The 16,137-nt window shown below is 41.6% G+C and overlaps 1 protein-coding gene across 4 annotated transcripts in view; it reads right to left on the bottom strand.

Moving 5' to 3' along the window:
* Positions 1 to 8,382: 8,382 nt before the first annotated feature.
* LOC130276365 (leucine-rich repeat-containing protein 36-like) overlaps positions 8,383 to 16,137 on the bottom strand; it is a 76,279-nt gene continuing 68,524 nt past the window's right edge. For 2 of the 4 annotated variants that reach the window (XM_056525624.1, XM_056525625.1), the window contains exon 14: positions 8,383 to 10,150. In XM_056525624.1, coding sequence (XP_056381599.1) covers positions 9,946 to 10,150 — 205 coding nt within the window. In that variant the 3' untranslated portion in view covers positions 8,383 to 9,945. The remainder of the gene's footprint in view (positions 10,151 to 16,137) is intronic. The other 2 variants (XM_056525623.1, XM_056525622.1) reach the window with 2 other exon arrangements.

Here is a 16,137-nt window from a genome sequence, read left to right as displayed (position 1 = left end):
TGTTTGATAACTCCACATCTAGCACTTTTGTTTGTTCTTTTTTTATTGGGAGATTTGTTTGTGGTTTTAAAAATGTCTTACAGTGTACCTGAGGCCTGCGCAGTCTGGAGAAGGACAACGTGAGTGGAACTAACCTCTGCACATTGATTTTCTGTATTATACAGAATGGTTACATTTTTGTGACTATTGGATCCACCCATAGTCTACTTCCATTGTGCATCTGATATAGGTATGCTTTTTTAGGTAAAGGGGTACACTGCAGTACTGGTCTTTCCAAGTACCTGTAGTCTCGTCACACAAGCGCACATCAGTCATGGTGAGAATCTGCAGAAATGGGTTAATTTAATTATTTTAATTTTTTTTCTTTTCAGAATTTGTTTTTTCTTCAATGATCACTTGTGTTTTTGTGTTTTATGTTCATTCAATAAATGGATACATTTGTTGCCATTGCTGCTTGATACCGACACTGTGTGTTTTGCTTGTGACAGACGTAGGGAAGGGGGTAATGTACAAAAAAACCTATATACAGTGATCCCTCAACTTACAATGGCCTCAACATACAATAGTTTCAACATACAATGGTCTTTTCTGGACCATTGTAAGTTGAAACCAGACTCAACATACAATATGGACAGTCCAGCTCTGTGAAACGTGTCAATGAACTGAATGGGCATTCACTGGTAAAACTCCTGTATTACTGAAGTGTATGCACTGACTGGTGTCTGGTAGCCCCCCCTATAGTACAGGGAGGTATTACATGTTCTATACTACTCTTTGGGCCAGGATTAACTGCTCCTATGGACACCAGGGGGGCTCCATATTACTTTTAAAGGACATTGGGGGGTATGTATGAAGCTTTTTACCCTGTTTTTTTGTCTGTGATTTGTCGCAATTTTTCCTTTTTATGTAATTTTTTGCCACAAACAATTGCGCCAAATGGTTTAGAACAAAATCACTGATTTCACTTTGTTAGTCTTGATTTCAGTTACAATCATTCTTTGGTCTGGAATTCATTAATTGCGACTTTGCGATTTGGCGCAAGTTTAGGCGCAAATACCTTCATTTAGGCGCAAATCTACACCATGAATAAAGTGACAGAGAAAATAGCTACAACAATAGAATGTCCCAAAGTCACACATTTGTGCCAAAATTGCCTACGACAATTGATAATTTTGGCGCAAATATGCTCCATTTGACGCAAAAAAACATACATAAAATCACACATTGCTACACAATTATTGATACATGTCCCCCATTGCGTGTACTGTATAGGACCCCGAAGAAGCTCCTGTCCTCTACATAGACCAGTGCTTCCCAAGCAGGGTGCCCCCAGCTGTTGCAAAACTACAACTCCCAGCATGCCCGGACAGCCTTTGGCTGTCCGGGCATGCTGGGAATTGTAGTTTTGCAACAGCTGGAGGCTCCCTGCTTGGGAAACACTGACATATAAAAGTAAGAAAGATCTGCTGGGAGCTGTAATCACTGTCTATGTAAGGATTTGCTTTATCTATATTAGTTATCTACTTATTTTTGTTTAATCCTCACTTTTTCCTATTTTTGGATGACATTTTGGTGGCCTTTAGAACCAATTACCAGGTTTCCATAGTTATGGTCTCACCATACAATGGTCATCCTGGAACTGATTAATATTGTAACTTGAGGGACCACTGTATTCTTGCTGTTGTATCCCAATATGATTATTTATAGGAGCAGACCCAGAGAATGTAGACTTTTATTATTTTATCTTTAAACTTGTGCTGCAACTTTGTAACCAAACTTTAATCCTAAAAATGGAGGAAATGTCTATAGTGTTAATATGCTGATGTGTGAGATTGTTAACAGCTTTATTTGCTAAATTGAGATTTATTTAAAGTGCACAAGTCTCCTACCGGTATACTAAAAAGAACATTGACTTTCTATGAGCTTGTACCAGATATTTTTAACATATATTCACATAGGCCACTTTATTTTAGTAATTTCATTGACTGCCCATTTTATTCGTATGCTGTTTCTCTAGCATTTGCGTGGATTTCAGAAGGATGAAACTGATCTTCATTGAAGACGTTTCTGACACAAATCTGTTTCATGTGACTGTGCCCTGAAAGTTGCTTGCAAATCTGCTAAAATGCTTTTAAGCAAAATCTACACAAGCAGATAGGCTATACATGTAAACTGGAGACATAACATTTTCCTTAATTTTATAGTCTATTCCTGGCCAAGTACTATATGCATGAATTGTAGCACTTCTCAAAGTAATAGAGTTGGGACCTCACCAGTGCTTGGACACCTACAAAGTGCTCCAGCTGTACTTCTATAGAGGTGTTGTACAGTGCTGCACAGTAGTATTTGTTTGCTAGTGGGGCCCTGGAATTACCATGGATTGGCTTGTGTGGCCTGAGCAGAGGACATTCGAGAAGCCCTGCCATACAGTGAATATAGAAGTAGACGATTAAGCACTGGCAGTTTTAGTAGTTACAAGTTTCGAGTATCCTATGCTTTAGAGAATCAGGGTTTATACTTTGTTTAGGACTGATCCTATAATCTGGACAGTAGGTTTCATCACTGAGTTCACACATGACTGGTTTGTTGCAGAAACTTCTAGATATGAGTGGGCTTTACAGAAACCTATGGGCTGCCCCAAACAGCCATACAGCTGATTTTCAGTTACAGTGAATTGTGTAATGCATCACGTGTGTGTGTGTGTGTGTGTGTGTGTGTGTGTATAAACACTTACATGATCATGTCTAGTACTTGTGAGGTCTTGCCTGTTGTATTCTATTTTAACTGTGTTTCACAACGGTTTACCTGTCCCAGTGTACTGTAATGAAAGCATCTGAATGTGTTTTATTTAGTTCTGGCATTTGGATTTCTTTTAGTTACAGCAAATACTAAATTTCAGTTTGCACACCAGCAAATTGTTGGTGTGTGTGTGTCAGTGTGTGTGTGTGTGTCATCAGACCCCCCCCATGTCGGCGATCATCTCACACTTGCGATTTCTGCCTATTCCGGGTCATACAGATCTATGGTGACCCAGAATGTAAGGGGGATCGCAGTTGTTCAAGACACCTACGATCCCCCTGAAGGGATAGGAGTGAGGTGGCAGGGGTGCCACACCTCCTATACCTGCTATTGGTCGTCAAAAGCGACAACCAATAGCAGATCGGGGGCAGCGGGGTTAACTTTAGTTTTTCCTGTTCTGCCCACTCACAATAGGCCGGGCAGAACTGGGAAACCGAAGGGGACCGGGTGCCGAAGTCCACTTACTCATCAGTGGAGGCTGTGGGATGCGATCGGTTGCGGTGATCGGCGCGGGCGTCATGTCGTGTGCCTGGCTCCCTGGATCCTACGGAAGCCGGTGAGTTGCCTAGCAACATCTGGAGGGCTACAGTTTGAGACCACTATACAGTGGTCTCTACACTGTAGCCCTCCAGATGTTGCAAAACTACAACTCCAGCCAGCTGTTTGGGCATGCTGGGATTTGCAGTTTTGCAACAGCTGGAGATCTACAGTTTAGAGACCACTGCACAGTGTTCTCTATACTGTAGCACTCTAGATCTTTCAAAACTATAACTCCTAGCATGCCCACACAGCTGTTTGATGTCTGGGCATGCTAGGATTTGTAGTTTTGCAACATCTGGAGGTCCACAGTTTGGAGATCACTGTGCAGTGGTCTCTAACTGTGGCCCTCCAGATGTTGCAAAACTGCAAATCCCAGCATGCCCCAACAGCAAACAGCTGTCTCGGCATGCTGGGAGTTGTAGTTGCGTACCTCCAGCTGTTGCATAACTACATCTCCCAGCATCTGTACATGCTGGGAGTTGTAGTTTTGCAACAGCTATAGGGACACTGGTTGGAAAATACTGCGTTTGGTTGGTTCTGTTACCTGAGTGCCTCCAGATGTTGCAAAACTACAACTCCCAGCATGCACGGTCTGTCAGTACATGCTGGGAGTTGTACTTTTGAAACGGCTGGAGGTTTGTACAGGATACATTCACATAACGCAGGAAACTTACTATAAACCTGCCTAAGTATGAGCTGCGGCAAATTTTTCGCACAATTGTTCTGGCACCATAGGGGCTTCCTAAGTGCGACATGCCTTCCAAAAACCATTTCAGCAAAATTTTTATTTTCAAAAGCCAAATGTCTCCTCCCCTTCTGAGCACTGTAGCGTGCCAGCAGAGCACTTGACGTATACTTGGGTATCGGTAGACACTCCCCCCAAAATCGGGATGCTGACGTCTACTGGAAAAGAGAGAATGTTAGTTCAAGCCATTAAAAGGCACTGTGCAGAGTCACTAGGCAACGTAGGAACTTTTTTAATTGGACTGGAATTCAGCAAAAAATGGTACCTACCCTGAACAAAGTCACTAGGTTACTCCGTTCAGGTCATTGAAATGAATGGTGCCTGTTGCTCTCCTTTACAGTACACAACTGATCCTAAATGACCCTAGGGCTGTAAGGGGCCCTTATCAATCTCAATAACTGAACCCCAGGGCGAAAGCCTGGGAGGAAAAAACCCTAAGGAATCAACCCCTTAAAATTTAACCTTTTATTATATTTCAGTTAAAACTATTGTAAGCCCCTAATATGAAATAAAATAATCTCAGGACAGACCCTGTGTACTTATCAGTATATGTGGAGTTAACACTCCATTTCCCTATATAGTGTGGCTCTGCAATGCCATCAATATTTGGGTCCGTGCTGATGTATTAAAAACACTCAATTGCCCGCCTCTACATGTTTCGCCGTCTCCACTGCGTTTTCAAGAGGCAATCATGGCAACTAAAATGGCGGAGGGGGTATTTATAATCATTGTTGTCCACATCATTAACCTGCGCCCGGTCCGAGGACCAGTCACCATTACGGTTAGATCCTCCAGCATACCTCATCCAATCAGATCCTTGTAGTGCTAATCGCTAACTGGGTCATCTATCAGGACTCTCCTGTGGCGTCCGGTATCCAATCCACGTCATTGTTATTGTGTGCCCGCTCTCCTTCCGGCATCATCTCTGCACAGCGCATGTCCTTTAGTGTGCACGGAGGACTTCAACTCCTGCCGACGTTTGTGTCACTCACTGCGCATGCGTTGGCACTTAGTCTGAGTCTGTAATTACAGGGTAATGCGTGTGCGCGCTCCTGTTATACCTGTATTCATGGATACTCATATAGGATGCTGATGCTCTTATTGTATAGTACTGTCTGATGATTCCTAATATGCTAAACAATGAATATCAATGCCCAATGTGAAGTTAATGTCTGCATTATAGGGGTATAAGCGGAGTTAATATTGGTTTATTCAAACAAAATACAATATTAACCCTAGTGCTATTATGTTATGTGCTATAGATGTATATAGATGGTCTAAATTATTTATTGCTTCAGCTTTAAGATAATTTTCAATATGAAGGCATTTACTTTAGACAGAATATTACACTGCACCCTATTTAAAAATGAGTTTATCATGGCAACTGGGCGGTAATCATGATGGAGAGGTTTGATACTGATAGTTCGGGAAGATGTCCACATCATTAATGGCCACCAAGATGCATTTAAATATTATTACAATATCAAAATTGAATGGGATATGGCATAGATCTTATTGGAGTATCCCTTCAGGGGATCTATAGCTACGCATCATGGAACCATTTTATTTATGATCATGGAATGAATAATGGTGTCAATGCTATATTGTTTGGACGTTTATCTTCACTAAAATTGTTATCAAATAAATATTGTATGGTACTTATTATTGGTAATTGTCACACAATTTATGTCATGCCTAAATCACTTTAATACATTCATTACTAGTATAAACACTTTGGATACATACCAATCATATTTACATCTAAAACATAGTTGATGTTGTTTTTTATACATCTATAGCACATAACATAATAGCACTAGGGTTAATGTATTTTATTTGAATGAACCAATATTAACTTCGCTTATACCCCTATAATGCAGTCATTAACTAACTTCACATTGGACATTGATATTCATTGTTTAGCATATTAGGAATCATCAGACAGTACTATACAATAAAAGCATCAGCATCCATGAATACAGGTATAACAGGAGCGCGCACGCGCATTACCCTGAAATTACAGACTCGGAGACTAAGTGCCAACGCATGCGCAGTGAGTGACACAAACGTCGGCAGAAGTTGAAGTCCTCCGTGCACACTAAAGGACATGCGCTGTGCACAGAGATGATGCCGGAAGGAGAGCGGGCACACAATAACAATGGCGTGGATCGGATACCGGACGCCACAGGTGAGTCCTGATAGATGACCCAGATAGCGATTAGCACTACAAGGATCTGATTCCATGAGGTATGCTGGAGGATCTAACCGTAATGGTGAATGGTCTTCGGACCGGGCGCAGGTTAATGATGTGGACAACAATGATTATAAATACCCCCTCCGCCATTTTAGTTGCTATGATTGCCACTCTTTCCTCTTGAAAACGCTGTGGAGACGGTGAAACATGTAGAGGTGGGCAATTGAGTGTCTTTAATACATCAGCACGGACCCAAATATTGATGTCACTGCAGAACCACACTATATAGGGAAATGGATTGTTAACTCCACATATACTGATAAGTCCTGAGATTATTTTATTTCATATTAGGGGCTTACAATATTGTTTTAACTAAAATACAATAAAGGTTACATTTTAAGGGGTTGATTCCTTAGGGGGTTTTTTTGCCCCGGGGTTAGGTTATTGAGACTTTACAGTATACGACATCTAGTTTTTGGCAGAATGCAGACTGATACCTTTGACGGACTGCTAAAGGCAGTTATAACCAAATATAATTTAGGCCCCTTGATTTGCTGTAGTCTCAAGTTCAGCTTCCTTTTAATGGGCTTCTAACAGGTGACAACAACTGCGCTTGCTATTCACTGATAATTGCAGCCTGCACCTGGACTTTCCACTGATTAGTCTCAATACCTGGTACTTCCTGGAATAGAGGAAACCCACATGTAAGAGCACTCTAAGGGCTCATTCACACTGTGGACATTCTGCTGGCGGAAGTCCTCTTAAAGCAGAATCAAATAGTTTTTCAATGGGAGTCCGCTGCTCTATTCAGACTGCAGTATTGCTGCAGCAGAAAGAATGTCCACGCAAAGCACAAACATATTAATTCTTTGGAATTCTGCCATACTGCTCTGCAGTCTGAGATGGCGCACATGTGCCTGGGCCTACCGCCGACTATCTGTAGTGGAGCCTGTTGCAGCCTGACATTTAGCCGGTGGAACTCTGTCAGCTCTTGCTTTGCTTTATCAAATCTCTGGTTTTGTAACTGCAAACATCAAATTGCATGTATGTTGTTGGGATTGTTCAATGGATATTGTAACAGCAGTTTTTAGTGCACAAAAAAACAAACATAAGTTTGGATGCCCAGAATGCTTTTTATTTTTTTTGTTATGGAATGAAAGTAGTGTAGGACAATGCCAATGTTGTTTTGCCGGGAAATAATTTTCAATAGGGTGTCCTGTTGCAACAATATTGAAAGGTGTATTGATCCCATATTTAACCAGAGAAGGAGGGCCGGATGATTGTTTAGTATAAGGACTGTCAACAATACACGTGTCAGAGTAAGGTCTAACATGTAATACCTGAATGTCTAAAAATTACCCCCCCCCCCCCCCCCCAGTGGAGACCCCCTTAACTCTCTTATGTAGCACAGGGACTGTTAAAGCAAGTGTACAGAGAATACCATGCAGACTGCTCGCTCTCATTTGAAGCTTGTGGGAGGAAGGGAAAGGCCTTTTTTAGGGTATTAGTCTCAGGCTCTGGAGGTGCTGGGCTGGTGTATGTCACAGCGGTGCTAGAGAGACTGAACTTAACATACCCTGCTATTTACAACTGGTGTGAGTTAAAAATTATTCTTTTAATGCATTAACAGGACACACTTGCATCTGTTAATAAATGTGTAAACTGTTTTCACCAGCAATTTCTGTGTAACATAATTTCTCTAACTTTTCTCCCCTGTCCTTTCATAAATTGACTGAAAAGATATGATAATGTATCTGTGTCATGTGACTATGCTATTTATTTAAATTTGTCTACACTACTTCAGTTCTCAAATATTCTACTGGGGCTTCATACAACAGACCAAAGTGATGTCTGGGGACTTGATTAGGTCTAGGTATCCCTTGGCCTGTCAAGCATCTAGAGAGTAGAAAACACCGCAGCACTCCAAGATGTGGTAAAAAACTTGAGAAAATATTTATTCCATCAAAAATGTAGAAGGCAACGTTTCAGCCGCTAACATGCAGCCTTTTTGTCAAGCTTGAGAAAGGCTGCATGTTGGCAGCTGAAATGTTGCCTTCTGCATTTTTGATGGAATAAATACTTTGCATGTTTTTCTACCACATCTTGGAGTGCTGCAGTGTTTTTCTACTCGAAGTTTGGCGTTCAGTGACCAGGGTCTCCCACTGAGTTGCACCCACCTCGTACTACCCTGACTGTGTGCTGCTTTTTCTATCTGGACCTAATCATCTGTAATGGAAGTCAATGTAACAATTATACAGAGTTTGAGACAATATTTATAACACTAAGCACAAAATAAATCAGTGGTGCAAAAGAAGAGATTGTTATAACCAGGGGAAGGAATGGGCAGGTTGACACAACTTAATTTCTGAGCAGAATCTGCCGGAATATTCCAGTTAAAAACTCCATTGCTTTCTATGGGATTCTGCTGCACTGTGCCCATGGTGGAAACATCTCCTGGGGAGACTCCAATTCCAGCCTCCAGTTGACAAGTCAATTCTTTTGGGGACTTTGCTTGGAAATGTATTACTGTCTATGGAGTTGACTCATTTCTGAGTGGCAATAGTACCTGCAGATAAGTGTTTTACAGGCAGACACTCCACAAATATTCTGCCATGTGAACATGCCCTTATGGTGGCTTTATGAAAGCTGCCTCCTCAGCTGTGCCTCACACCAGTGAAGCTGACCTCACACATTAAGAAGCACTGGTCTAGACAATGAAGTCTTTATTGCATGTCATGGAATCTGAGCTTTAGGGTCCTTTTTATAGTGCTGAATAACCCTCCAATATGCCTATTTTGTACAAGGGGAACTTGCAGCAAAAAAAAAAAGCCTTTAGATGGTGCAGTAATTGGGACTAAAGAGCCGTATCAGTGATCACTTGATCAAAAATCATTGCTAGATGTTCAGCCGTCAGACCTTTCTCTATTGACTGTGATATGTCATTTATTGGCTAACTGTTGTGCTTTTCTGTAAGGGACAATAACTTGGCCATTCTGCACTTCAACTATACTAAAACAGATGCAGTTTAAATTTTAACCCATTAATTTTTGTAGGCTTCAAGGGTTTATTCCCAATTTTCAAAGTTATAAGATAATTAAAGGTTAGTGAGTGATCTAAAAGCTGGGGGTCCCCTACAATCTAACAGTAGACCTGTGGGTCACTCATTTATTTCATCATTACATTCATTTTCTATGGGAGCCACTGAGACAACTTAAATGGGTAGTGAACTGAACTTATCAAACCATTATCCCCTACCCACGGGGTTTGGCATTTCCACTGAACGCAGATACATCAAAATTTCATGCTGTACTTTATTTTAAAAAGTCAGCTAAATGATTAGTTAAAAATACTGTTTTACAAAAATACAAATTGTAAATAAAATTCTTAAATACGAGTAACATTCCTGAATTATACAAATATCTACATAATTTTGCCATGTGATAAAATAAGCTGTTTCTTAGTATTATGGCACTTGCACAAATGGGCACCAACCAAAAGATGCTAAAAACATAATAGTTGATGTTGAACAACTTGATGACCTTGTAAACTAAAAATCATTAAATAGCTTCTCTTTTTTGATTTTAGGGATGTGTTTCACGTATTACCATGATTGAATGTGCAAAAAAATAAAATGCTGGATTGTGATGGAGATGATTACTATAGGGACTTATAATGGGCATACGCTGAGCCTCTCAGGAGTCCGATAATGCCCAGCACTGTGAGATGGAGTGCTGGGATCACTAGGCTCCGAGTAAAGGTATTCGGTAATTCTGGTTCTGTCTGGGGAAGTTCCTCGAGGAGGCTTGGAGATCACAGTTGGGAAGACTTTATTCAATTGTTGAAGGAGGTATTCATTTGTGCAGACCAATGACCTGTGGGGTACAGAATATACAGCATGAGACTAATGAATCTTGATTATTCTTATAAAACAAGTCTCTAATGGTGACACTTGTGCCCCAAATACACCAAAGAGGCACTAATAATAATAACAACACCCATGCGGTCACCAATAGTTTTAATTTATAAAATAATAGCACACCACCAGTTTAGAGCTACTGCACTAGTACAAAGATTGCAGTATCAAACTTGGCAGGAAAGGTTAAGGGATCTCAACATATAACGTGTATATAGAGATGAGCGAACTTACAGTAAATTCGATTCGTCATGAACTTCTCGGCTCTGCAGTTGATGACTTATCCTGCATAAATTCGTTCAGCTTTCAGGTGCTCCCGTGGGCTGGAAAAGATGGATACAGTCCTAGGAGACTCTTTCCTAGGAATGTATCCACCTTTTCCAGCCCACCGCCACTCCTGAAAGCTGAACTCATTTATGCAGGATAAGTCATCAACTGCCGAGCCGAGAAGTTTGTGTTGAATCGAATTTACTGTAAGTTCGCTCATCTCTAAACGTATAGCTTGGAAGAAAAACTAGAAGTGCTAACTTTTGAATACATAATGGGAATCTATATTTTAACCTACAAAAAGCCTCTACCCAAGTTAAATAAGAATATCACAAGGATAAGAATCATAGAAAATTATACTTTTATTTAATGCACAAAAAATTCATTTAACAAAATTCATAACAAACAATGGAAATACCCATCCTCCCTTAAACATATACACATTACACATAAGACAATATTAAAAAATATAATTAACAGATGGGGGGAACATCCTGGACAGGCTGTATAGTAATAAAATATGAAAAATATATATATAAATGCATATACATTTTTCATCTTTTATTACTATACTGCCTGTCCAGGATGTCCCCCCCATCTGTTAATGATATTTTTTAATATTGTCTTATGTGTAAATGTTTTTTAAGGGAGGATGGGTATTTCCATTGTTTATTTAATGCACAAAAAAAAATCATATAACAAAGTATAATTTTCTATGATTCTTATCCTTGTGATATTTTCTTATTTAACTTGGGCAGAGGCTTGTTGTTGGTTGTTATTATTGATGGTGGTTTGCTGTTTTGCTTGGGGCTACTTTTTGACCCCTTCATACATATTGGTCCTTTTTTTTTTTTGTAGGTTATATATAACTGTAGGTTTTACACTGTAAAAGATGAGCATACCACAAGAGGACATTCTTAAATCAGTAAGTACAAAATTTAATAAGGGGTACAGTGGGCATTTACACCACACAGGTATTTGACAGATCTTTGGAACAGTGGGCTGTGCAAATTAAAAATTACATTTTTCATTTTCATGGACCACTGTTCCAAAAATCTGTCAGACACCTGTGGGGTGTAAATGGTCAATGCACCCCTTATTACATTACTTGAGGGGTGTAGTTTCCAATATAGGGTAATGTGGGGGGGTCCATTGTTCTGGCACTATGGGGGCTTTGTAAACACACATGGCCCTCAATTTCAGACACATTCTCTCTTCAAAAGCCCAATGGCGCTCCTTCTCTTCTGAGCATTGTAGTGCGCCCACAGAGCACTTTACATCCACATATGGGGTATTTCCATACTTGGGAGAAAGCCCCCCCCCCCCCCCCCCCAAATTTGTAACCCCATTTTTTCTATTACCCCTTGTGAAAATAAAAACGCCAGCATTTTAGTGAAAAAAAATCTAATTTCTTAATTTTCACGTACAACTTTAGCGGAAATTTGTCAAACACCTGTGGGGTTTAGTTTCCAAAATGGGGTCACATGTGGGTATTTAGCGTTTTTGTCAGAACCGCTGTAAAATCAGCCACCCCTCAAATGTACATAGTGCGCTTTCACTTCTGAGCCATGTTGTGCGTCCGCAGAGCACTATGCGTCCATATATGGGGTATTTCGGTACTCAGAAAGGGAAATTTTTTTTTTAATTTCTCCTACCAGTTGTGAAAATTAAAAGTATGGGGCAACACCAGCATGTTAGTGTTAATTTTTTTTAAATTTATTTTACACTAACATGCTGGTGTAGACCCCAACATTACCTTTTCATAAGAGGTAAAAGGAGAAAAAGCCCCCCAAAATTTGTAACGCTATTTCTCCCAAGTACGGAAATACCCCATATGTGGCCCTGAACTGTTGCCTTGAAATACAACAGGGCTCTAAGAGAACACATGTGCATTTGAGGCCTAAATTGGGGATTTGCATCCACCATCAAAATACCCTACGCCAGTGTTTCCCAAACAGGGTGTCTCCAGCTGTTGCAAAACTCACAGCATGCCTTGACAGTCAGTGGCTGTCCAGCAATACTGGAAGTTGTTGTTTATCAACAAACGGAGGCTCCGTATTGGAAACAGAGCTGTACAAAACATTTTTTTATTTTTTATTGGGGGAGGGAGGGAAACTGTGTAAGGGTGTGTATATGTAGTGTTTTGCTTTTTTAATTTTGTGTAGTGTTTTTAGGGTACATACACACAGGCCCAAACCTTCAGCTGTTGCAAAACTATAACTCCCAGCCCAGCAGGGCAGTGATTGGTCTCTCATTCCTCACTACTGCTGGGCAAGGGTAAATGGGGCTGTCTCGGACAGCCCCCTTCACCTTTTTTTCCGGGTCCCCAGGTCACCGGCGACCCCCCTACGCCCTGTGTCATTAAGTACCAGGACATCGAGTATACCTGTACGCCCTATGTCCTTAAGGGGTACTCTGGTGGAAACTTTTTCTTGGCTAATAGCGCTGATCGATCGCGGTGCCTGCCGCGTGTTATTAACCCTTTAGACGTGGCATTCAAAGTTGATTGTCGCGTCTAAAGTAAACTATTATCAGAATCATTGATTAATGTTATGCTATGGGATAACCTTGACCAATGTAAAAGAGCAGTGTGTGCAGTGTTATTGCCCCCTATGGGGGCTATAACATTGCAAATAAAAAGTGAAAAAAAAGTTAAAGATCATTTAAGCCCTTCCCTAATAAATGTTTGAATCACCCCCCTTTTCCCATTTAAAAAAAAAAAGTGGAAAGAAAAATAAACTTGTGGTATCGCCACATGCGGAAATGTCCGAATTATGAAAATATATTAATTAAACTGCATGGTAAATGGCGTACGTGCAAAAAAAATTCCAAAGTCCAAAATAGCATTTTGTCACTCTTTAGATCATGAAAAAAAATGAATAAAAAGCGATCAAAAAGTCCGATCAATACAAAAATGGTACTGCTGAAAACTTCAGATCACGGAGCAAAAAATGAGCCTTCATCCCACCACGTACGCAGAAAAAGTTATAGGGGTCAGAAGATGACCATTTTAAACATTTTCCTGCATGTAGTTATGATTTATTCCAGAAGTACAACAAAATCAAACCTATATAAGTAGGGGATCATTTTAATCGTATGGACCTACAGAATAAAGGTGTCATTTTTACCGAAAAATGTACTACGTAGAAACGGAAGCCCCCAAAATATTGTCGAACAATTATTTTTTCCGTTTCGCCGTAGATTTTTTTTGGGATAAAATTACTGATGTCATTACAAAGTAGAATTGGTGGCGCAAAAAATAAGCTATCATGGATTTTTAGGTACAAAATTGAAAGAATTATGATTTTTTTTAACCCCTTAACAACCACAGACGTAAATGTACGTCCTGGTTTGTCGGTACTTCGCGTGCCAGGACGTACATTTACATCCTGTGTATGACCGCGAGCATCGGCGGTAATGGCCGCGATCGCGCAGATGTTCACCATTAACTTCTCAGATGCCGTGTTCGGTACAGATCACGGCATCTGCGGCAATGCGCATGTAAATCTAGATCGGATTGCCCACGGCGATCCGATCATCTGTAATGGCAGACGGAGGTCCCCTTACCTGCCTCCGTCCGTCTCCCGCTCTGGTCAGAGATCGAGCAGACCAGAGCAGAAGATAGCCGATAACACATATGCCCTATGCATAGCACAGAACAGTATTAGCAATCAAATGATTGCTATAGATAGTCCCCTATGGGGACATAAAAAGTGTAAAAAAAAAAATATTTAAATGTAAAAAAAAGTGAAAAATCACCTCTCCCAATAAAAATAAATTCAGTTTTTCCCATTTTACCCCTAAAAATCTTAAACAATAAAAAAATAAAAATAAAACTTATTTGGTATTGCCGCGTGCATAAATGTCTGATCTATCAAAATATAATGTTAATGATCCCGTACGGTGAACGGCGTAAACTTAAAAATAAAAGGCCAAAAATGCTTTTGTCACATTTTATTCCAAAAATGTTTTCATAAAATGATCGAAAAGTTTTCTATATGCAAATGTGGTATCGATAAAGTACAGTTGACAGTGCAAAAAAAGAGCCCTCATACCGAAATATACAGAAAAGGAGATTTTTGTTTACTTACCATAAAATCTCTCTCGAAGGATCCATTGGGGGACACAGACCGTGGGTGTATGCTGCTGTCTCTAGGAGGTGTGACACTATGGTAATTAAAAAAAAGCCGGCTCCTCCCAGCAGGATATACCTGCCTTCAGGCCCTCAGGTAATCAGTTTAAGTTCCAGAGCAATAGGAGAGGACCAACAGGTCAAAGAAAACCCAAACTATCCGAGAACCAGAAGAGAAAAACATAACTGAACACACCCTCGGACAGAGAACCAAAGGAAACCCCAAAAAAGGGCGGGAGCTGTGTCCCCCAATGGATCCTTCGAGAAAGAGATTTAAAGGTAAGTAAACAAAAATCTCCTTTTCTCTATCGGTTCCATTGGGGGACACAGACCGTGGGACGTACCAAAGCCGTCCCTTGGGTGGGCATATAAGCAGTCAGGCAGACGGCCGTTCCACTGCCGCCTGCAACACTTTACGGCCCAGACTAGCATCAGCCGATGCGAAGGTATGAACTCTGTAGAACCTCGAGAAAGTGTGCAAAGACTACCAGGTAGCCGCCTTGCAAATCTGCGAGGCCGAGGCTCTATTCTGGAGAGCCCAGGATACCCCAACAGAACCGGTAGAATGAGCCGACTGGACGCGGACAGGACGGGACTGAAGCCAGGACTCCCAATGAAGAAGACAAAGAAGAATCGCCCGTAATTCCAATATGTTCATCGGAAGAAGGGTCTCTCGGGGAGACCAGAGTCCCTAAACCGTCCAATCCCTGACACGCTGCCCCAGTCCGACAGACTGGCATCCGTTGTAACTACCTGCCAGTGAAGGGAAAGAAATGATCGCCCTTGGAGAAGAAGGGGGGGGGGGGGGGGGCGGAACCACCAGAGCAGAGACTGACGGACCCAGCGAGGGAGAACAATCTGACGATCGAGGGACAGAGGAGACCTGTCCCATCGAGAGAGAATCGCCAGTTGAAGGGGGCGGTAGAGAAACTGGGCAAGGGGTACGGCCTCCATAGTTGCCACCATCTGACCCAGGACTTCCATACAAGTGCGGATGGGGACTAACCTGGGTCCGAAAGGAGCGGACCCCGACAGAAGCGCCAGACGTTTGTCCGGAGGGAGGCAAATTCGGCAGAGGCCGTGTCAATGCAAAGTCCCAAGAAGGTTATACACTGGGTAGGACAGAGGACTGACTTGTCCCGATTGACCATCCACCCGAAGCGATCCAGAGTGTGGAGAGTGATGTCCACATTCTCCAGAGACTAGGCTCTGGTCTGAGCCTTGATGAGAAGGTCGTCCAGGTAGGGTATCACAGAGCCTCCCCTCGACCGTAACAGGCCCATCAATGGCGCAAGGATCTTGGTAAAATACCCAAGGAGTTGAGGCCAGACCGAAGGGGAGGGCTACAAAATGCCCCTCCGGAACTGCAAAGCGGAGGTACCGATGATGGCCTGGAAATATTGGCACATGGAGGTAGGTATCCTTGATGTCCACCGATGAAAGAAACTCCCCTTGTTCCAGGGACGCCACCACCGAACGGAGAGATTCCATTCGGAAGTGACGGAAGAGAAGAGGACGGTTGAGACGCTTGAGGTCTAGGATTGGTC

The sequence above is a fragment of the Hyla sarda genome, chromosome 6 (assembly GCF_029499605.1).
Source record: "Hyla sarda isolate aHylSar1 chromosome 6, aHylSar1.hap1, whole genome shotgun sequence".
NCBI lineage: Eukaryota > Metazoa > Chordata > Amphibia > Anura > Hylidae > Hyla > Hyla sarda.
Note: the sequence above shows the minus strand (reverse complement) of the source record. Positions and strands in the feature narration are given on the sequence as shown.